Raw genomic sequence first — 24,479 nt, 5'->3', positions numbered from 1 at the left:
AGATACGTGATGATGAAGGGTCGATTATGATTAAGAAATTGATAATAGAAGGTCAATCATTATTAAGAGATACAGCTGTATATGATGATAAAGGGTCGATCATGATAATGATGGGTCGATCATGCTTAAAAATAGATGATAAAGGGTCGATCATGATAATGATGGGTCGATCATGCTTAAAAATAGATAATAAAGGGCCAATCATTATTAAGAGATGTATGATGATAAAGGGTCGATCATGATAATTATGGGTCGGTCATGCTTAAAAATAGATGATAAAGGGTCGATCAAGTATAGGGATACATGATGATAAAGGGTCGAATATGGTTAAGGTTGGATGACGACAATGGGTCGATCATAATTAAGGGTTGTTTGGTGATTCCCTACAATAGGCCTCTACACCCCCCCCCCCCCCCCCCCCACACACACACACACACCACCAAAAAGCCCATGAGATTACAATATTGTAGTCCACAGATGATGTGGTTAAAAATCCGTTCCATATCATAAGATACCCATCGTACGATTCCGAGTATATTATGAACATGTGTTTATGAATCACTATCAAATAGTGATGATTCCTTGTGTATGCCACACGCAAGGGCAAGTCAGTTGTTCACCTGATAACAAAGGAACATATGTTACAAGTCAAACAAGGGAATAGCATCAGTCATAATGTTTGTCACAGATCCTCATATTTTACAAATTCTCCACGTGTCAACCACAAAACGTTTTGAATGCTGCACTTAGACCTGGAATGTTGTCACCTTGATCAAACAACTTTTGAGCAAGAGTCGTTTGACATTTTCGTAGAAACAGCATGCTGGATTGTACCTAAACGGTTGTGAAGGTAGACTCTATAGGCTTAGCATCCCTTACATCATATCAAAACAGAAAGGACAATAATGGGTTGACTGCCATTGAACTCAAAGTGAGTAAACGTTTAAATAGTAGTGTCATCAATGATGTGAACGACGTAGATTCTGTTGACACCTGTATATTGGGCTTCAACGCTTGGACAAGGCAGGCACAGTGTGGCCTATCTTGCCGTCAGAGTTGGAATAAAGTGGCATTCCTGTAACTCGAAGTATTTTCGCAAGACACCTGCCTCCTTTACTGATAATGTGTATTCATGAGTGATAAAGGATGTGTCTCACCTGACAAGAGCTCTTAACACGTGTAGATAAGAAACCTTACATAACAAGGAAAGATTACAATGAAAGAAGTGCGTGATAACTGAGACGTGATCAGATCAGAGAGAGACTCGAGAACCGACCTGATGGTATGCATAATGCAAGCGTACCGATGTGCAGCTTGTTCGACACACAGTCACGTTCTGATTCTCCTGCGACCAGACAACTGAGACTTATATTCTCCTTATAGCCTACTTGGCTACACCCCTTGCTGTGCTGGTAATGACAAAACACTGAAGAACGAACGTCTATTGTGGATGATCCAAACGGTTCACTCGTGGCTTGGTAATGCACGCTTGAGGACATGCGACTGCTTAATCACATGTTTGAGGGAAGGTTTCAACGGTATTAAATGGTACCATCCCAGGTTGACATTTCATCGACATGGAAATAGTATAATTGAATTTTTGCCTCAAATATTATCACGTTACTTCATACATTACCACGAATAGATCTGTATAAGGAAAACCCCGTTCATCCTTTCTCCAAACAGTTTGCGTAAAAGAAACCTCAAACTTAATTCAAACATGGCGCAATTCGTTTACATTTGCTACATAATGCATATGCCATGTTTCTATGCCAATACATCATCTCCGTATTTCAACCATACCAAATGTTTTGGGTTTTACCAAAGTGATATTGAACAACTTAGGCCGGAGTAACTTAACCCTTCTCTCACACATGTATACCAAGGGATTTCTATTACCTATGTTCACTTAGACATTTGAATCTTGAACTTACGATTTCCAGACCTACCAAAGAAAACCAGCAGAGAGCAACCAAACTATGGAATGTGTACACACTTTAAATAGAAATAGCCACACAAATTACAAACAAGACACAATCCCCATAATGCTTGCATCGTAATGATTAGTACCTGTCATATTTTCAATGCGTGATTTGCTGTGTTTAGTTCCAACTTTATTGGGATTGTGCCTTGTTTGCAATGTGTGCGGCTATTGTGGTGTGTGTGTGTGTGTGCTTGTACTAGACCGGACTTATGTCGGTTTTACAGCGGCAGCACACTGAGGCACCTTGCCGCACTTTACAATGGATACCCACTCAGACACAGTATACTGCCTCCGAGCTGGCCAGTCCTTGTGTTATCCCCTTAATGCCGAACGCCAGGAAGGGAAACAACAAGTACCATCTTTAAACATCTATTGGTATGGTGATCGATCAACCAACCTTCCGCTCTCCGGGCAGACGCTCTATCCACTTGACCACTGCTGAATAGTTCATTGTTGTAGTGACCTTGTACCTTCTTCTATTCAGTTCTGTCTTTCAAAATGTCAGCATTTTACTTGTCGCAGGTCCGGGGACACAAGTAGCCCGGTCGTCTAAGGCGCCGCAATTGCAGAGTTGTGTCCCGTTGGGCAGGCCAGAAACCTATGACTGTGACTTGGGTTCAACGCCACCTTGAACAGTATTCCAGTTATATCACGGTGTGTCATCAGGTCTTAGACATTTACCACATGCCACATTCATTCGTATAGTTGCTTACCGAACACACCTAGTATATAGATGAACCTTTCGAAAAAAACAAAAACATTTGAATATCCCAGATATAAGATATATATTAACAACGCGTGCTGTCTGACGTTGATTAATTAATAATTTGCATACTCGTATATGCAAGGGGCCGACGTATGGTTCTCAGTAGGAAGTGACAACTTGGAGACGAGGGCTTGCGGTATATACAGTTTTACTTTATACGTGTAGATATATACATACAAAAGGCACCTAGACAACAACCACTACCACTATGTGCTGAGCTGGCACATAGTGGTAGTGGTTGTTGTCTAGGTGCCCCGGAGCACCCAGCCTAACCATAGCTAGGCTAAGGGTAAGACCTTTCTTTTTCTCCTGCCTCTCAATCTCTTCTTCTTCTTCTTCTACTAGGAGATTTAACGTGCGCTTTCCGACTCAAGCGTATTTCGAACACGGTGCCAAGGTCACCTGACATTTAGAAAGTAATAAATATAAATGTAAACAGTAATTCATCAGTGACATACTTGCACATCTCGTTCAGGATGGCAGACGGTCGATGTACACAAAAATGGGGATTAACAGTTAGGATAAGCATCTTATAAATAACAGCAATTAAGTGTTTCAAGGCATATAGATGTCATGGCTCCAGGGTAATGAGCATTTGCAATTAAATGTTCTTCAGACAATGGGTGTCGTAAATCAGTCGCTATGACAACTTCACTCCGTTACGTAAAGCTTGGACCCCAAGCTTACATGAGTCCAAATTGATATGTGTGAACTTTTTCACCTATGAAAACAAACATGCAAATGTTGACAAAATCAGTTACATGAAATCCTTATGCAACAAATATATCTATGCAATGACGGTATGAAAGTGATCATCTAGCCAATTTGATTTAGTGCCAGTTTCAAGACTAACCAAGTGATCTTTGTAATGTGCAATTTCACTACAAGGTAAATACCGCTTTGCACAGATTCAATAAATATGTCATGGAGGTTCTTTGAATTCGGGAGTCTGGCTTGGCGGTGCGACTCAGTACCGAATAATGATAATGAGTAAAGTCATAAAAAGTCCAAATTAAACATCTCAGCAAATATTTCACATAAAGAAATTTGAAACCAGGAATCTAACTTTACCGCGCGACTCAAACGGTACTTGTGGGTACTATTACCCTTTGAAGTACAGTGTGTGCTCTTCCCGAGTCTTTGACGGAGCTTGCCCAGATATTGTGGGTGCGGTGCCCAAGAATTTTTTTTCTTAATTTCGACATCAAAACTCTGAAATGCTGAATACTGCTGTCCTGTTAATTACTCAATACTGACATACAATAAACATATGTGTGGGGGTGGCTCACCTAAGAATATCCCTAATCTGAATTCAAAGTCCTAGACAATACATTCAATTTTGTACCAAACTGAGCACATTTATAACTTGTAACAAATGACAAATTTTGTCGTTTAGATTTTTGAAATTATGAGTCGAGCGTTAAGGTGTGACTCGATAACCCTACAGCTTAGGTTTGTCTGGGCCCTAGCTGCAACTATATGTCTAGCGTGGCCTGGAGACATTTCAAAGATTCCCTACACATTAACTTCAAAGGTCTAGCTTGACTAAAGATGTTATTTGGAGTATATTGCAAATATACAAAACTGAATTTTGGAAAGACACATTTTGGCATTAATAAACTGGCTTTGATTAAACATAACTGGTTGCACCATTCAACAGTCACACAATATATAATTATTCCTTGATTGAGTCCATGTAAGTAAACACAAATTCGTAAGTCCACATGAGACATCTTGTACACAGTGTCCATCCTGTAGGTGCCCGTGAGGCGGTTTCTGTATTGTGCAGGGTCTGCATGAAGATGGCTCTGGTCGGGTCTCTGTGGGATAGGCGTCTATACTTCTGTTCTTAGGTCATGTGCAGGAACGACATCTTGAAGGGGAAGTCTTAGCAGTGTTGCTAAGATATTCGAGCAGGGAAGGTTTGGGATCGGAGAACTTTTTCTTGATCGGAGAGGTTAAAGACCGTTTCTTCGTTCTTGGTGATTGGCCTTCAGGAAGGTAGTATATCCTTTTAATAAGAGGCTGTCACTTCCTACAGTTTTGTGAACCATATGCCATGCTGCAAAGAGGTACAGGAAAGGACAGACTAAGAAGTCTGTCATACCCGATAGCTCCACCAAATTAGCAACGACGTGGGTCTGACGTTTCTTTTCTCCTGCCTCCCAATCTCTCTGGACCAAGGCTTATATAGCAAGGTCACCTGACATTTAGTAAGTAATAAATATAAATGTAAACAGTAATGCATCAGTGACATACTTGCACATCTCGTTCAGGATGGCAGACGGTCGATGTACACAAAAATGGGGATTAACAATTAGGATTAGCATCTTATAAATAACAGCAATATAAGTGTTATGGGTGTCGTAAATCAGTCGCTATGACGATATTAAGATGGATGGTTTACAATCCGTGTTATAAGGACATGATTCATTATAATTGCGGTTCAGCCATCTGAATGCACCCTCCAAGGCCAGGAGCGTTTTGACCCAATGACACTTGTTGAGCAAGTGCGCGCGCACACCCTCTGTAGGGTTAAGCTCGCTGAAGGTATTAAACAGGTAGTAGCGCGAGGCTCAAGACGTCTACCGCGAGTGGTAGCGGCAATACATTCTGTTGGATTTACAAACAGTACTTCCCAGACAAACATCGATCAGGATGCCAGCTAACAGTCACGTTAATGAAGGATATGAGAAGGTAAGAAGTTGTTTTTTAAATCGTGGACACAATTACAACGATACTTATTCTCAACACCTATACCAGCCGTGAGAACTTCTGTACTCGCGACCACAGCAACATTCATAAAATCTCGTATCGTGTTCACATCAGTGTGACGAAAACAATGCTTGATTTGGGGATTAAACAAGCATCCAAATACAGTTGCTCCCCTGGGGGGACAGGTGTCACAGCTTTAAGTAATAAGATACATAATGCCCCCAGGACAACATGGTATTAACAAAGATGTTTATTTAAGACACTACATATATGTGGAAGGTAGAGGAATGAACAAGATATTATTTGGACCTTTTTAACTCACTGGGAAAAAGTACTTTGTGAGTTATGGAAAATATCGTCAAAAACATCGGATGTGTTATTGTTTATGACACCTCGCCTCGATTTATTTCTTATACGTTTTAGACTAGTGACATGATTAAAATTATAATGATATCTGGAGAGGCTATGATTTTCCATCAGATTGAGGCGTACTTACCTATATCCTAGAAAATAGTCAACTTCTTCAAGTTCACAAATTAGGAAAACGTTCCCGACAATCTCCCACACACATACCAGCCTTACAACGACAATTAGTGAACTATAGTTATAAGTTCAAACAATTTGTTTCTGAACTTATTCAACCTAAAATGACTCTTTTAATTACCTAACCTTGCCACGAACAATTGCCGTCTTGTTGACGCATATAGTCTTAACGGGCGAATTCGAACAAACAAGTAATAATATTAACAGCGTTTACATGACATGCCCTATGTCTTTCGCGACGCTTTCAGTACAATTGTATCGTTAAAACACACACACACACACACATGACCTGGTGCGGGATGTGCGTATGTGTGTGTGTTTGTCAAGACTCAGAATCGGTTCAGTTTGATGATAGTCTGAACCATTTGTTGACCAACTGCGGCGTGATCTCTGTGAATGAGCCGTGACTGCATGCTCACAACCGAACACGCGTCTTTTGAATGCCATTGAAAGCTTGCCCGAAATAGCGGCTGTGGGTGAATAACGCCCAACGTACAACTTCGCATTACATAAAACCTTATTAAAGATCTCTATTGAAGTTGCCTCATTGTAAAAACACCTTTCTGAAATAGTTTTGAAAGGCGTTTTTAAACGACACGCGAGATGTCGCGATGACAATGTAATTCATTATTTAATGTGTGCGAATGCCGGTGTCAATTCATTGTAAAGATCTTTTCTTACACAACCGGGACTAGTTTTCTTTTTCAAATTTTGCGGTCAAGCCTCAACACTGGGTTCTGCACTCTCGGACTGAAATATGGGTTAAGCGCACATATATATAATGCAAAGCACATCAATGCAAAGTTGCTATGAATCCGACGTCATATTACTGGAATATTACTGAATGCGGCGTTAACTAACAAACACATGCTGTAACATCAGAGGCCACTTTGAAGCATACTTCTACTTTGATATGAATAACGTGATCCTTGTATGAGCCAGAACCTGGAATTCACGCAGACAAGGAAGTACTTTTACTGTTCTAAAATCACCCAGATAAAAGGTTTCTCTCCAGCAATATGCAAAACAAGCCGTCGTGCATACCGGCTTTTGATTGGACAACGTCACGAGACAGGAATTCATATCCGGGTCACCCTGACTCACAGTTGTCCACAACGACATGATTTATGTGCTAAGCCGAATTTCTTAGTTGTACCTGGAAACTGACTGGGGCGGTCTCATGTACATTGACGTCAAGGTGCATTGCGCAAACTGTTCATCATAGATGGGAAAATTTATCATGAAATATTTGTTGGCCAAAAGCTACCCATCCTTATCCTGGCACAGGATCACATGTCACCCTTGCCAATGTCATCCTGGTGATCCTGGGCAGTCCGTCACGGATCTGTGGCTGGTTCTCATGGGTGATTCATGGCCAGTATTGTCCAGGGCACTCAGTCAAATTCGTGACCGCCCAAGTCGGTGGTAATTGTTGTAAAGCATCTGTACGTTGATGTCGATAATCAGCTCACCTCAACCGTGCAGGGAGTTCATGTCAACCAAGCAGGTTATTCCTATACGTGTAAGACTTCTCACAATGGTAAATGGAACAGAGGGGTTAGTTACCCATGAAGATCTGTGTCAGAGTTGGACTTAAAGATGCGACTAACGGGATCGGGTGGACAGTCTCGCTAAGTTAGTTGATGCATATCGTATCCCAATTGCATAGCTCGGTGCTCATAATGTCAATCACTGGATTGTCTGATCCAGACTCGATTATTTACAGACCGCCGTCATATAGCTTAAATATTGCAAAGTGCGGCGCTAAGCAACAAACAAACAAACAAACATTCAAACAAAGAAAGATTACATACACGATTGTACCAGGCTGCTACATCGCAAGTCCTTTCGTATGCGAAGCACGATTACACATGAATAATGACACACATGGCTCAATGACTGAAACTATAGGGATACAAAGCATCACGGATATCACCAATGGTTGTATCGACTTTCACTCGTGTCCTCGGTGTTCTTAGGGTGTATTTACATGTACCACTAAACTGAGAGAATATAAAAGCACACACAAGTGACCACGACTTACAAGTAGACCACAGCTCACTGCAGTTCTATTCTTTTTTGTTTGTTTGTTGTTAAACGCCTCACTAGCAATATTCCAGCTATATGATGGCGGTCTGTAAATAATCGAGCCTGGACCAGACAATCAAGTGATTGACATCATGAGCATCGATCTACGCAACTGGGATACGATGACATGCATCAACCAAGTCAGCGAGCCTGACCACCCGATACGGCTAGTCGCCTATTACGACAAGCATAGTAGCCTTAATTACGGCAAGCATGGGTTGCTGAAGATCTTCACGGGTCCAGTTCTATTCAATGGGTTACTGGACTGGTTAATGCATATATGTCAATTACAAAACCAAACTAAAAATTATACGAATACTACTATTTAAACTATAACCACAATGTTCCGGTTGTTTCTTGTTTAACGCCTTATTCAGCACTATTCCAGCTATATGACGGCAGTCTGTAAATAATCGCGTCTGGACCAGACAATCACGTGGTTGACATCATGAGCATCGCAACTGGGATAGGGTGACATGCATCAACCAAGACAGTGAGCCTGACCACCCTGTCCCGTTATGGCCTCCTACGACCAGCAGGGTTGCTGAAAATCAGTTCTAACCCAGATCTTCTCGGGTTTATTGTTCCAGACGAGATAGGCCAGCGGAACATCATTGTCAACTTTGTAATTCCTCTGCTGTTGAAGACATGTTTTATAACCTTGATTACCCGACATATTGGTTGTTCTACATATGGTAATTTCAACTAGCAATGCTTTTACACACATGTATTGTATTCAGATATTCTCTAACATGGAAACTAAATACATTGTCCTTCTATTTCAGGAAAATGGATATCATCCCGGAAAAGATCCAATTGTAAGTACCAGCTTGATATTTGTAGCACGTGAATTTGAAGCATGATACCTACCGATCATCGATCGACGCCATTGGGATACGGTGATATGCATATAGCCGTCATATAGCTTGAATATTGCTGAGTGCGGCATTAAACAACAAACAAACAAGCAGCTGGGCTAAACAAGTTTGTTTGTTTGTTGTTTGCAATTTGGATACGATGACATGCATCAACCAAGTCAGTGAGTCTGATCACCCGATCCCGTTACCCTTCACCAGGGGTTGGTGAAGACTAATTTTAGCCCGGATCTTCACTGGATCATCATGATCTGATACACCATGATTCAAGCGTTATGCTTTCCTTTGTTGTTTTAGGACAACAAGGTGATAGAGGTGGAGGACGATGACGATAAGGAACAAGAGGAAGATCCATGGAAGGTGACAACCATTGAAGTGGATGAAAAACCGTGGTCTGGTCAGTGATGAGGCAGATTGTGTAAATCTTTGTTAGTTCGAACTGCGTTATGTACCTTTATGTTGCGACATAATCTGTATGTGTTCTAATCGGATATAGGAACTTAAGCAGTCTCGAATTACGGATAATTCGACATATTTTCCACTCTCTTATGGATATCGAGTTAACACGTTCTAACTGTGAAGTGAACGAGGTTCCATCCGCTTGTCTGGAACTTGTCTTTTATTCGAAGGCCCAATGGACACCGAGTTAACGAGGTTCCACCCGCTTGCCTGGAACTTGTCTTGTATTCGAAGGCCCAATGGACACCGAGTTAACGAGGTTCCACCCGCTTGCCTGGAACTTGTCTTGTATTCGAAGGCCCAATGCACACCGAGTTAACGACGTTCCATCCGCTTGTCTCGAACTTGTCTTGTATTCGAAGGCCCCATGGAAACCGAGTTAACGAGGTTCCATCCGCTTGTCTCGGACTTGTCTTGTATTCGAAGGCCCCATGGAAACCGAGTTAACGAGGTTCCATCCGCTTGTCTCGGACTTGTCTTGTATTCGAAGATCAACGGAACACTGATTTAACGAGGTCTCACTGTATTATTCATTCATAGTTAGCACTTGATGAGTAAAATTCTATATTTCTTTCAACACAGAGTTGAACTGTGGAGAGCTGGTTTTCCGATTGGGCAAGTACTTGATTGGAATCCTACTCATCCTCGGTTTCCTCTATCTGTTCATCTGTTCCCTGGACTTCCTCAGCTCGGCCTTCAAGCTCCTGGGAGGTAAGTCTCAGTACCAGTCAGCATCGGGTTAGTAGTGAGGGAAGGAGGGAGGGGGGAGGGGGGATTGGTTATACGCTGCTTTGAGTGCTATTTCCGTTAATCACGGAGTGTCATCTTTATGTTGGGGAAAAAATGGTACCCTGTAACCAATCACTAAGTTGATTATAGATTCGATTTGATTTGAACCCAAGATGAGTGAGTGAGTGGATGTGGTTTAACGCCGCTTTTAACAGTATTCCAGTTACGGCGTACCAGCTTAATGTAGAAGGAAAGCCCGAATTGATGCAGACGTTTACCACTTTGGTGAAACCAACGAGAAACCTAGAAACATCCGAGCGAACTGGGATTCCAACCCACAATGATAAGTTTCTGGTGTGTCCAAGGGACGCAACTCTGCAAAGCAAATTTCGGCGCCGTATAAAACTCGGCCGACCATGCCCCGACCCCAGGATGATCACACAGTAGCTTTGTTCAGCTTTGAAAACCAAGCTGGACTAAACATTTAGTATTTTAGTTGCTAGGCCTACACCAATGAATACTAATGTGCTTTATGATGCTTCAGAGCGTTGTTCTGATTGTGACTTTGTGAAGATTGTGAAGGCCTTAAATACAACATAACATTACTTCCTACAGGTAAGGCCGCAGGTCAGGTGTTCCAGAACAATGAAATCCTGTCGAATCCCGTGGCGGGGCTGATGATTGGCGTCCTTGTCACTGTCCTGGTGCAAAGCTCCTCCACGTCCACCTCCATCGTCATCAGCATGGTCGGCGCCGACAGTAAGTACATCGTCCCTGCATTTTCTAATATTTCTTACTTTTTAGTGAGTGAGTGAGTGAGTGAGTGAGTGAGCTAGCAGCACATTATGTCAGTATAATTCTCTGCCATTGCATAATTCGACCAGTGGCCTACATCATTAGTCATATGTCACGGTGACAAAAAAACGTATAATGAGACCTTGGAACTCAAAGTTATGGGAACCATCGTAAATATATAGGTTATCAGTAGTGAGTGAGTGAGGACTTACGGCGCCATTAGCAATATTCCGGCCACATCGTCCGGTGATTCCAGAAAACGGCTTTACTTATTGTACCAAATTGGGGAAAGGACCCTGTCTTTCGGTGTAAAAAACGAACGCTTTCACAGCCAGGCTACCCTACCTGTCCAACAGTAGAACACATACACATATACATTATTATCAGCATCAGCTGGAGTCAGTATTCTGATTAATACGACCAATATGTCAATGTGGTAAGACGTCTTGCACTGATTAAGTATATTTTAAACGAGTGGTATGAATAATATTAACTGTTTTTAATCGCATCTACCGTTATACAAATAACGTATGCTGCTGTAACATCGTAGTGAGTGAGTGAGTGAGTGAGTGTGTGAGTTGGGTTTAACGCCGTTTTTAACAGTATTCCAGTTATATCACGGCGTGTCAGCTTAATGTGGGAGGAAAGCCCGAGGGTTGGCAGGTCTCAGACGTTAACCACTTCGGTGAAACCTACGAGCAGGGGGTATGGTGCTGACAAACCTAGAAACATAATCGGGGCGAATCGGGATTCGAACCCACAATCATAGGTTTCTGGTGTGCCCAAGGGACGCAACTCTGCACAGCGAACCGCGGCGCCTTGGACGACTAGGCCACCCGTGCCCCTGTAACATCGTAATAAAGCTTGATTTGCCTTAAGGTTGTGGCTAAAACTATTTCCTTATTTGCCGTGCGGTGAATCCTGATTCGTGTCTTATCGTATTTGCTCTAATTATTCTGTTCAATACACCCTTATCGCATTGATCACCTGTTTGTAATTGTAATTGTCTACCGCCCGTTGAAACTATCAATTCGTAATTTATCAAGGATAATGTTCAAGAGACTTAAAAAGTTTGCTTTGACGATACTTTCATGGGAAAACATTTGGTAACTTCGCTGAAATGTATGTCCTTTCTTCCAGTTCTGACAATCCCTATAGCGATCCCCATCATTATGGGAGCCAATATTGGAACATCTGTCACCAACACCATCGTCGCAGTCGGTCAGATCCACAACAAGGCCGACTTCCGACGTGCCTTCGCCGGCGCCACCGTGCACGACATGTTCAACTGGCTCACTGTCATCGTCCTCCTTCCCCTGGAGATCATCACCGGTAATAGTGTAACCCAGTACAGTCAAACCTCATTAATCTGGACAGTTCTGCATTAGACGAGGCCCGGACTAACGGGGTTGTACTTTACAGATTAAGAAACAAACGGTTTATCGTTCAATTGTTATATATTGAGTATGCGTTAGTCCTCTTTAGTATTGCCAACGAAATAGGCATATCCCGTCAGAACTTGGTGAGGGTCTGGAGTACATTTTATGGTCTTACAAATTTTGAATACGAAACTCGCGAAATCTTATAAACTCACTTTTTGTCAGGAAACTTGAGAAGAATATGATTTGGTTTGTTTGTTATTTAACGCCACACTAAGCAATAGTCCAGCCTTAATTGACACACACGTCACCCGTGTTAACTCCCCGAGACACCGATGATGTATGCTGACCCGAACCCCCCGCACCTGTTGTCTGATGGAGTGTACAACATCGCTATCTTTATTCAGGCTATTTAAGTAGACTGAGCGGTGTCATTGTGGACTCTATCCCGGACCTGGCACCAGATAAAAGCGCAAACCGTGACTTCCTGAAGGTCATCACGAAGCCTTTCACAAATATGATCATAGAGGTGCGTACACATACCTGAGCAAATTCATGTTTGGCTGTTCCTTAATAAATCCTAGGTGTTAGATTCGTGCTGTCTCCAGCTGGCATAGGGACGGTGTGTAGAGTTGGATGACAATTTAGGCCACGGGGTACCAAGGGTAGTAATCGACCAGGTGTGTTGGTGTTGGTGTTAGACCCCATTAGTCGCTTTTACGGCTTGGGTCCCTTCTATCCCGGATTCCACATGTGCGTGCGTGTGTGCGTGCATTGCTCATGCATTGTGTGTGTGTGTGTGTGTGTGTGTGTGTGTGTGTGTGTGTGTGTGTGTGTGTGTGTGTGTGTGTGTGTGTGTGTGTGTGTGTGTGTTACTACCAAAATACTAGCTTTGTGTTAGTACCAGAGAAACATATGGTTCAGGGGATGATTGTTTCAAGAGACTCGGGTCCAGGATATTGTAGTTAATTACTTGCATGTATCCTATTAGTGTCTTCATCAGCAGTTGTACTAATAGTCATGTTGTTATATGCTTTTACAGACATACAAAATGGGTTATGAAAAACTAATCAAATTGGCCCAAATTTTCCAATAGCTATGACACATTAAATGTAGGTGGAGGAATGTAGTGAACGTTTGTACAGTACAACCAACCAATGTAATCAAAATATGGCATTATTACCATGTATAATTCGTAGTCTTCAGAGGTACATGTGTAGGTGTTCACCCTCCTTAATTAAACTATAATTCTGTGACATTACTGAAATACTGTTCAAAACGATGTTAAACCCAATCTCTATATCCCCAAATCATTGGCACAACAGATGCAAGCATTAACTTATACTCTCTTAGTACAGTACCTTTGAACATAGTCCCTGTTTGTTCCAGGTTGACAAAAGCGCCATTACCAAGATTGCCACAAAGACACACAAAGGCGAGTCGCTGATGAAGACGTGCTCTGACAAGGTGTCCCCGGTGTCCTGCTGCGATTCTACCCTCGACTCCATGGGCGTATACAACAATGCTTCCTACACCCACGAAAAGCAGATCCAGGTCTGCAGTGCCCTCAACACCTGCGCCGACAAACACACCTGCGTTGACGACTTGTGGAAGGGCGACACATTCAGCTGCAGCAACTTCGCCCTGGACACTGCATGCTGCGACAACTTTATGAACGCATCCTCTTATCCCAACAACATCACAGATAGTTTTAAGAAGCGCTTCTGTGGCGACCTCGTGGCATCCTGTCAGAACAATTACCTTGTTACAAAGGACTGCATGAGAACAGCGTGGTCAAACAACACTGTGTTCTCCTGTGACTCGTGGGTCGAAATCGAGACAGGATGCATCAAACCTAGTATGTACTTATTAAGTTACCATTTATTAACATGCATATGGATTAAAATTTCATAGTTATGTAAAAGCTTTATCGTAACTTTGACAGATGCCTTCGACTTTGCTCTTTTAAGCTGGGTAATATACGTGGGTAATATACACTGTACAGGTGAGGTGAGGTGAAATGGGGTATAACGTCGCGTCCAAGATTATTGCATTTATGTAGCGACGTGCTTGCACGTGTATGTGTGTGTGTGGCTGCTAGTCCGGACTGATGCCGATTTATAGTGCTAGCATACTGAAATACCATGCCGCAGTTTAATATGAATACCCCACTCAGACACAGTATACTGACTCCGAGCCGACCAGTCCTTGTTTTAGCCCCTTAATGCCGAGCGCCAGACAGGGTAACAACAACCATCTTTTAACATCTTTTGTATGACGCGGCTGGGGATCGAACCCCGGACCTTCCGCTCTCCGGGCGGACGCTCTACCATTAGACCACGGAGGTGGTCCCTGTCGGTACAGTAATTCACTGTCGTAAAACTTTGAACGTGTCTGCTCTGATCGGTTTCTGGGCGGTGGGTAGCTAGTGATCGTTTCTTTGTGTTATTATTCACGTGTAATTTCTTTTAATGCTATGCTGTTTTTGTTCTTACTGATCAGTATTCAGTGAACGAACAAGTAACTCAAAATGCCTTATATTTTTCAGAAACTCACCTGTTCATGGGCCTGTATGGAAAGATTGACGACGTCTACATTGGAGCCATCCTGCTGGTGATAGCGCTTGCTGTGTTGTGCATCTGTCTAGTATGTATTGTCAAGCTCCTCAACGCCCTTCTCAAGGGCCAGATTGCATTGGTTATCAAAAAGTTCATCAACGCTGATTTTCCAGGCAAATGTTCTTACTTCACCGGATATCTTGCCATATTGCTGGGAGCTGGACTGACAATTCTTGTCCAGAGCAGCTCCATCTTCACCTCCACGCTAACACCCCTCGTAGGAATCGGAGTCATTGAGCTTGACCGTATGTACCCTCTCACCCTTGGTTCCAACATTGGAACCACGACCACCGGTATTCTCTCAGCTCTTGCTCAAGATGGTTCCAAAATCAAAGACTCTCTCCAGGTGGCCTTATGCCATCTCTTCTTTAATATCAGTGGAATCCTGATATTCTACCCTTTACCATTCTTCCGCCCGGCAATTCCACTGGCCAAATTTTTGGGCACAGTCACTTCCAAGTACCGTTGGTTTGCGTTCGCATACCTGATCGCAATGTTTTTCATCTTACCGGCTGTTGTGTTCGGATTGTCCATCCCTGGTTGGTATGTTCTTGCCGCCGTGCTCATCCCCATCGCTATCATCGTCATCATCATCTGCATCGTAAAACTGATACAGAAGAAGAGACCTCTTTGGCTTCCAACGAAGTTTCGCACCTGGAAGTGGCTCCCGGAACCCATGCGCTCCCTCCGACCTTATGACAACGTCATGAAGCGCGTGTGCTGCCCCTGTCTAATGTCTGATGAGGCAAAGGAAGAAGATGAAGAGTATGAGGATGATGATCCAAAGAAGCCCAAGTCCACTGGGACAGCCGTGGCTACACAACCACGAGAGAGACGCCAAGACACACGACTTTAACTTTCCCAGAATCAGTGTACATAAAGATGTTAACGTTTTTACAGTTCTTTTTCTAATTATCGGGGACTTCATGGGTATGGAATCATAAGTACCCAAGAGAGTAACATGTGCAGTATTGTACACCACAGTACACCATGGTACATATTATTACATCAAGATATGTCATGACACATGATGGTATATCTTGTCTCACCCTAGGTCATCACCATGGATTCAATCACGGACATGGAATTCAATCTCACACATATGTTTGATATCAGTTATTTTAAATGGGTTTCTCACCCAGAGATGTGTCAGAAAGAATGTTACATGTACATGTTGGTAGGCCACTGCAAGTTACACCCATCATGACAGCGACGTAAGTTTTGAGCTGAGTGTTTACCACTCATGCACGATGATATAACTATTGGTATTATACTTTGGGCCTTTAGAATTCTTTCTAAATTATGTTAGCAACCATCGGGTGTTGCTTGTGAATACGAGCTTAGCAGTTCAGTCAATATGCTGTGTATACATTCAAAGATTCTTTCTAGTACAGTGTCAAGGCAGGACAATTCATACTCCTCTTTGACATACATTCTGATCAACGATAATGCATCAGGTGCTTTACCATTATTCATATTTTACAAAATATTTCACTATTTCCGCATCAAAGTGTTCATGGTCTGTGATTAAAAGAATGTTGTTGTCGTTTCTAACGAATGTACATACATCATTATCACATATAGTTCATCGTCATACAATACCTTATTTGTCATGTGTAATATGTGTAATATATTTTTCAGCTGTATGTTATGTTATATTTTACATTAAATATTTTGACAAACGGATTTCTTTTCTGATTTTGTTTGATCGAGTATATACTAGTATGTGTGTAGAACATGATAATCTAGACTGGGGAATACTTAAGAAGGCTATGACTTCCACTCCTGCGATTGACGTTCCGCTCAGGTACTATGATTAGGTTGGCCCATTCGCATCACTCATATCAATCCCGTGAAGATCCTGGGTAGAGTAGGACTTCAGCAACCCATGCTTGCCGTAAAACGCGACTGTGCTCGTCGTAAGAGGCGACTAACGGGATCGGGTAGTCACGCTCGCTGACTTGGTTAATGCATGTCATCGTATCCCAATTGCGTGGATCGGTGCTCACTGGATTGTCTGGTCCAAACTCGATTATTTACAGACCGCCGTCAATCAGCTGGAATACTGTTGAGTGCGGCGCTAAACAACAAACAAACACTCGTATAAAATTCAAACTCGCTTACTTCTACCAAAACAAATCTTATTTGAAGAAAGTTACGATGACTAAAGGCTGTAAACGAACAACACATCTGTTACATTGTAAAGTATTGTCACTATATAAGTACCTAAGAATAAGAAATATATCTACTCGAGGTTAATAAGTTAAAACAATATTTGAAACATGCACCTATCTTCCTGCCCACCGACCAATACCACCTATATATACATATACCTAGCTTACCTATACCTATCAAATTCGGGCAAGCGTTTCGGGAGACTAGCTAACAGCTAACAGTTCACTAGGGTCATTCTCTTATCCGTTATTGGTGGGCACGGGTCGTCTAAGTCTTCTAAGACGACGCAATTCGCTTTGCAGATTTGCGTACCTTGGGTACACCAGAAACCTATGATTGTGGGCTCCAATCCTAGTTCACCCCGTTTATGTTTCTTGGTTTGTCAGCACCACCGTGGGTTTCACTAAAGTGATAAACGTCTGAGACCTGCATCACTTTGGGTTTCCTACCACATCAAGCTGACACGCCATGATATAACTGGAATTCTGTTACTCACTGTGTTATTGTATTAAACTTCGCACAAAGCAGCAGGTGTAATATTTCCATTTAGATGAAATGTCAACCTGGGATGGCTTTAGGGCAGTTCCGTAACTTGTAACATGGCTACTCTACTTGGCTAATTGCGCCATGTTTGACATGTATAAACTAATATGATAATATGTGGTGCAAAAATTCAATACGTTTCTTAAGGATCAACATTTTAGGGAGTAAATATGTTTTCTATACAATATCAATGTTGGTACCTTCTCCTCGCATTGAAAACCCTCGTTGACATTAGTTTTTGCACTAGCTAAAGAGGTCGCAGGGCCTCAAGTGAGCATCACCAAACCACGAGTGAAGCGTATGGACCATCCACAATATAGTGTACGGTCTAGTAATCCTTCTATACTGTTTGGGACACTACTCTGGCCATTATCCTATCATTGGCTATTTGTATACCTCAGACTTTTTGTCAAGGGGTGTAGCCAAGCAGAAAAAAAAATCTCAATTACCTGGTCGCAGGTGTTTTTTAAACAAGCTGCGCATCGGAGCGTATACCGTACGCATACCATTATACGTTTCAAATGTAAAGTTGTATTTCACGAGGGTCAAAGTGTTAAAGCAATGAAGCATCGGGACATATACCGTACGCATACCATTATACGTTTCAAATGTAAAGTTGTATTTCACGAGCGTCAAAGTGTTGAAGCAATAAAGAACAATGCCTGTACAAACGGGTCGTAGGCAGAATGTTCCTTGCGATTTGTAACTCGGGGGCAGTGGGATATGAATATCATTACATGTTTGAGTGTAGTTCAATTCCCCATGTAGGTACAATGTGTGTAGCCAATTTCTGGTGTCTCCCGCCGTGATATTGCCGGAATATTGGCGGCGTAAAACAGTACACACTCACTCAGTTTCCACTCTTGCCGAACTAGGCTGGAATTAAGCATATTCCAATCAAAATTGCACAACGAAACGAAATCGATACGAAACGAAACGAAATCGATATCCGGTTCGGAAACTGCCATGCAGATTTCGGGCGATTGCAGTATTTGCAAAGCATGTGTACCTTTAACGAGCCGTCAACAGATATTTTCAAAATCTTTTCATGATTTTAATCAAGGTGTTCGCGAAATAAGACCCGTTTTATTTATTTACAAAATAGTTCGTGCATATCGATCACATCGTCTTGACTGGACGCCGCTATTATGTTTGAAGCAAATGCAAGTGATATGAGAGGTGGAATCTGATTGGTCAATAGGAGGGACATAACTCGTAATAGTTACTGGTGGTGCTACGATCGAGCCACCAAAATTCCAGCCTAGTTCGGCAAGGGTCGAAACTGGACTTTTACAGTCAGATTACTCCCTTGCCTCAGGAAGATGCATTACATCAATGTAGGCTTTGATGTATTCGTTACTTACATTGTCTAAGCCACAGATCTTGGACACATGACATAATGTCCTCTTCAGTAACAAGACAATCTAACACCCCAACTGGCTGTGCATCTACACGTACTTTATCATCAACGGTATTTTCCCCACATCTTTCCGTGGGCTGCAGATTGAAGGCCCTGGCAGATATATCCTAATTGTTACATTAATGTCAAAATGTAAAACAATTTCAAATGTTGATGATAACAAGACAAAGAACGATGATCATTATGTCGACATTCGCCGTGATGACGATTACGATAATGATATCAATAACAATACGATTTAGGAATCGGCGATTTTGATGATGGTGATAATAATAATGGTGGCGACTACGGCGATGATGATTATGAAGATGATGATGATGATGGTGGCGTAATCTAAAAGCAGGACCACACTGAAGGAGCGCTGCGAAGCACGACAAAGCATTTTATTTTCATAATATTATCCACAGTGCGACAGGGCAACAAGCAGCAAAAATCACTCCTTGAGCGGTGGGAATAAAATGCTGTCGACAAGGCGGTGACGGGCTGCTCTAGTGGGATTCTTATGGAATACCCACTGTGGGCCAGCCTTAACACAAACTGATCTAAACTGTAAAAACATTAAAAAATAAAACTTTTTATACAAAATAAATACAGATAATTATTAATTGCTGATGCACCTCTAAACTGAGGGTACAACAAGAGCATGTTGGTCGAAGTTGAGCATGAACTGTCCATGAGTTATATTCGGCAAAGAAAGTCCATGTATCCTTCGCTAAGTTCCGATCAGGATTATATACATGACCTTATGTTTTATAAATGGATTTCCATGGAACGACTCACATGTGTACATGTTGTGAAGCTTGTCGTAAACCGCGACTAACGGGATCGGGTGGTCAGGCTCGCTGACTTGGTTGAGGCATGTCTTCGTATCTCAATTGCGTAGATTGACGCTCAATGACATGATGTCAATAACTGTATTGTCTGGTCCAGACGCAATTATTTACCGACCGCGTATAACTGGAAGATTGCTGACGGCGGCATTAGACAACAGAAAAAACAAACATATTGTACTTTGAATAGTGTAAAAGATGAACTTTACTTTATGCTCATAATTAAAAAAAGCGTAATACTATATTCATTGGAAATATATACTTTTAGACAATCCATCCCCGCATATGTTATACATTCCAAGAACAACAAATTCCAAAATATTATTCTGTATGATCACCATTCTCTGGGGATTCTACGGGTACTCATACCCCCACCCCCAACAAGCAACCCCTATAATCCTACTAGCACCGACTCCGCTCACTTTGTTGTCCTAGACATTAGACACCACTATTATGCGTTTAGATATAATCGCCAAGTTCATACACTTGGATTTCCTAACCCAGAGAGGTCTAATATACAGGTGGACGAGTCATTCTGTAGTATCTTATATCGACGTTAAGGAGAACGCACGAACAACTGTCGGCTTGTGAGTTAGAAACGTCGGGTGTGTGTGATTGTGTTTCACAAGCCGATAGTTGGAAGTGTGTTCTCTAGCTTAAACAAAATTCCAGAAATTGACTCCGGACTAGACCACATTGAAGTGTATTTGTTATACTTCTATTAAAAATCTTGCAATTACATTGGTTAATCCGTACCACGTGACGAAATAATACATTTCAATGTTTACCCCCAAATCAGGTGACTGACACTGACCTCGAATATTGAAAAGCCACATGATCAGTACTGACCTGTCTCGTGATGAATATTGACTCGTCTGCTAGAAAACAAGATGGCGCCTGGTATACTAACATCTTACGGTTCGCAGCTGAGTTACTGAAATTAAACAGAGGACAGTTTCAGTGCTTTATAAATTTTAAAGTGAATTTCGACATAACAAACCGAATGATTACTCTTGAAGAGGTAATTATGAGAAAAGAAGGACCCTCGTACCCGACCCTTCGGCGGGTCTGACCGGACCTCGGCCTTTCCGGTCCGACCACCTCTGAGGTCATTCGTCACCACTCGCCCCTTTCCGTAACCTGCAAGAAGCTATTCGGCTTGTCCGGAATAACACGAGTTGGTCACGAATGCTCTGAGGTCGGGTCCTCGGATCCTTCTTTTCGCAGGTTGACCTCATCAAGAGTGATTATTTGTGTATTATTGAACCATGCATTACATATGAGGCGATCACTGAGTTGGTTCACTGACACAAACTATGCATCGAAATACACAGAGTGAGTGAATGAGTTGGGAATTCCGCCGCTTTGAACAGTATTATACAGTTGAGTGTATCAGCGTACTGTGCGAGAAATCCTCGTAGATGTTCGCAAGGTTGGTATAGTATTGCACACTGTACAGGCATGGGGTTGAAAGGTGTTTGAGCTAATCTGGTTTTCGAACCCCATAACAAACGGATCTTGTTCCACGATATTTTTCATGGCACTACTCCACACAAGCATATCCTATACTGATTACAGTTCCACAAAACGACCTTAGCGCTACGGCTACCGTAAGCCTATGTTAAAGTATGGGAGTAAGGATAGTCTTGGCACTACTGTCGCAGATATATTGTTTTTAGTATCATAGGTTTAACAAAATTGTTCCGACAAAAGGGAAAAATATTTATCTTCAGGACTTACCCCAAAAATTACTTGTTCCCTGGACAAGCTGGGTGTCTTGAAAAACGTGTTGTGAAAAACATGAAATTGCTCGGCTCCATTTAAACCATAGTGTCATTGAAGCCGACTTAGAGAATTTCCAGAGTACTACTGTTACAGTAAAGGTAACAGTATTTTATCACTAAAAAGATCCTGATATATTTTAGTAAAAACTAGTAGATCTGTCATATCTAGCCCGTGTGTCCCGGACGACCACAACCCTAGTGACACCGGGTATGCAGCTGACGAACCAAAGATCATAACTGAAGCTAATGTTATATTTAAACCCACGATTCACATCCCCCCCCCCCCCCCCCCCCCACTTGCCCAAGATATCCCTCCGATTGTTACAAACACGAACAAAATGAATGCTAACCGCTTTGTTGAAGGAGCAAATACCCTATTCAAGTGCACCAAGAACTGTGAAACAATAAACGAAAGGATTTAGGACTTGACACATGTGAATCACACGTGCGACATCGCCGAACCACGAGTGATCCACGGGACATGCATGCACTGAAAGCGATTTAAGTGTTTCCGCTTACGAGATTTCAACAGTCAGTCGTGCGTGTTAGTTACAGGGACCTTGGAGGACTTAACGTATATTTGAAAATGATCTATGTACTGACAAATATGTGAAACGTATTGGCCCCCGAGAACACTGTAGTATGCTATATAGCTTAACTTCGATGTGGGTCACTACACTTGAAACTGAACTAATACCCGCCCTGTTACAGAATCGCATGTGTAAGCACTATAATGTAAAAGCTGTTGAAGACGAATGACATCTTTTAATTGTCTGTCCTTTTCACTCTTAATTAAGTTACGATCATTTCTGTGAAAGTTCTCAATTTGAAACACATCTCTATCTATAGAACTATTGATAAATTATGTTATGTAATGATTAATGCTAGTTTTTCACAATCCCTAGTCGCAACTCTCTACACCATGTACAAACGCATTACTCATTCTTTTAAAGTGCTACTCTACTTTCTGTTACCATATAATTTATTCAATGTATCTCAATTATGACTATAGTGAAATCATTTTATGAGTATGCATGTTTAGAAATTATTTTAATAAAATTGATATTTTATGTAATATTGATATTTTATGTACATTTGTGTCTCGTAAGCCTTATGAGGCTGGACTTAATTAGTTTTATTGATGTCACTGTAAATGCAAAGTGCGACACATTAATAAAATATTTGTTTCCTCTTTCTTCTTCTTCTTCTTCTTTAAATTTAAACATGTTAAGTTCATGTAAAATGCGGGGGCACGGGTGGCCCGGCTAAGGCGCCACGATTCGCTGTGCAAAGTTGCGTCCGTTGGGCACGCCTGAAACCCATGATTGTGGGTTCGAATCCCGGTTCGCCCCAATTAAGTTTCTAGGTTTGTCAGCACCGTACCAATGCTCGCTTCACCGAAGTGTTAAAACGTCTGAGACCTGCATCACTTCAGGCTTTCCTCCCACATTAAGCTGACACGCCGCGAAATAACTGGAATACTGTTAAAAGCGGCGTTAAACCAAACTCACACACACACGCACGCACGTACGCACGCACGCACGCACACACACACACATTGCATGAGCAATACACGCACGCACGCACATCTGAAATCCGGAAATCCGGCGGTATTAGAAACCAGCAAAACAGTTCAGTGTGAACCTGTTTGGCACAATAAGGCGTCGAGAAGTGGACAACACGTGCTATATGATGCCACAGATAGGTAGGCGTGAAATTTACTGGTGACTAGTGAAATGTGACAACAATAAATTCCAGAAATAACTGCTGTATCTATCACCATCTAAAGGTCAATGACTTAAATGTGGAATAGCTATTGTAAACACCATCATAAGTCTATTATTGCATGCCGATGATATTGCTCTTTTAGCACCTGACGTATTTTCACTCCAATTGATGACTAAACTGTGTCGCAAATTAGTTTAAGAAATGGCGCGTTCAAATCAATAGCAATAAAACTAAGATTGTTCATTGCCGTAATTATGGAATACTGTAAGGGACTCTTGGAAATGAGCAAAATATGTCCAAAAGACAGTATTCCATACGTAATCCACACTCTGTACAGTCATCGTTCTATTTTGAATGCGTAAGTTGATGAACAAATAGATATAGCACATTCCTATAAATATCAAGGCCTTTGGTGTCATGACAGTTTGGATTTGAATTACAAAGCTAAGGAAATGGCTAAATCGACCAGTAGGGCTCTTATGGTTATTATTAGTAAATTCAAATCAGTTCGGGTTATGAATTATGATGTTTTTAACACTCTTCATAACAATTTGGTCCAACCTATTTTATCATATGGTACGGCAATCTGGGGTACTACGAAATTTAGCTGCATTAATTCTATCCAGAAGAAGAAGAGTATTTTATTACGGTGCCACCATATTCATAGTCTCTTGATTTCACGTGTGGCATTATCAGAAATACGAAATATGATGATGTATGACTGAATTAGGCTTCCATAGTTTCATGAACCCAATTTTGTCCAGATACCACAAGGAAAGCGTGCTTTACGTGTTGCTGTAGTTCCCCTACCCTATAAAAAGAAATAGAAATTCAAGTTTCAGACACGTGGTTGCATTTTGCTCCTGTGTGAGATTTCCCTTCAAATAGAGGTTGAAAATCAGCCATGGTGAGGAGAAAGTTAACGAACGCTGAAAGATGGCAAGTGATAGGCATGAAAAATGCTGGCATGTCATGTAGGGCCATTTCAAGACAAATGGGTCGTCATCACAGTGTTATCACTCGTTTGATTGTCAAACATGGTTTAACC

At 41.8% G+C, this 24,479-nt stretch overlaps 1 protein-coding gene across 1 annotated transcript; it reads left to right on the top strand.

Annotated features, from left to right (window-relative positions):
- The first annotated feature begins 5,295 nt into the window (after window positions 1–5,295).
- LOC139442894 (sodium-dependent phosphate transport protein 2C-like) lies at window positions 5,296–16,613 on the top strand. The gene is made up of 9 exons (XM_071223802.1): window positions 5,296–5,447; window positions 8,882–8,914; window positions 9,269–9,368; window positions 10,013–10,141; window positions 10,775–10,918; window positions 12,095–12,286; window positions 12,741–12,862; window positions 13,723–14,191; window positions 14,882–16,613. Exons 1-9 carry the CDS (start codon window positions 5,409–5,411, stop codon window positions 15,805–15,807), a joined length of 2,154 nt encoding a protein of 717 aa, XP_071079903.1. The 5' UTR covers window positions 5,296–5,408; the 3' UTR covers window positions 15,808–16,613.
- The last annotated feature ends 7,866 nt before the right edge of the window (window positions 16,614–24,479 follow it).

The sequence above is a fragment of the Haliotis cracherodii genome, unplaced genomic scaffold (assembly GCF_022045235.1).
Source record: "Haliotis cracherodii isolate W230 unplaced genomic scaffold, xgHalCrac1.p SCAF_5, whole genome shotgun sequence".
NCBI lineage: Eukaryota > Metazoa > Mollusca > Gastropoda > Lepetellida > Haliotidae > Haliotis > Haliotis cracherodii.
This window is presented reverse-complemented; position numbering and strand designations above follow the sequence as displayed.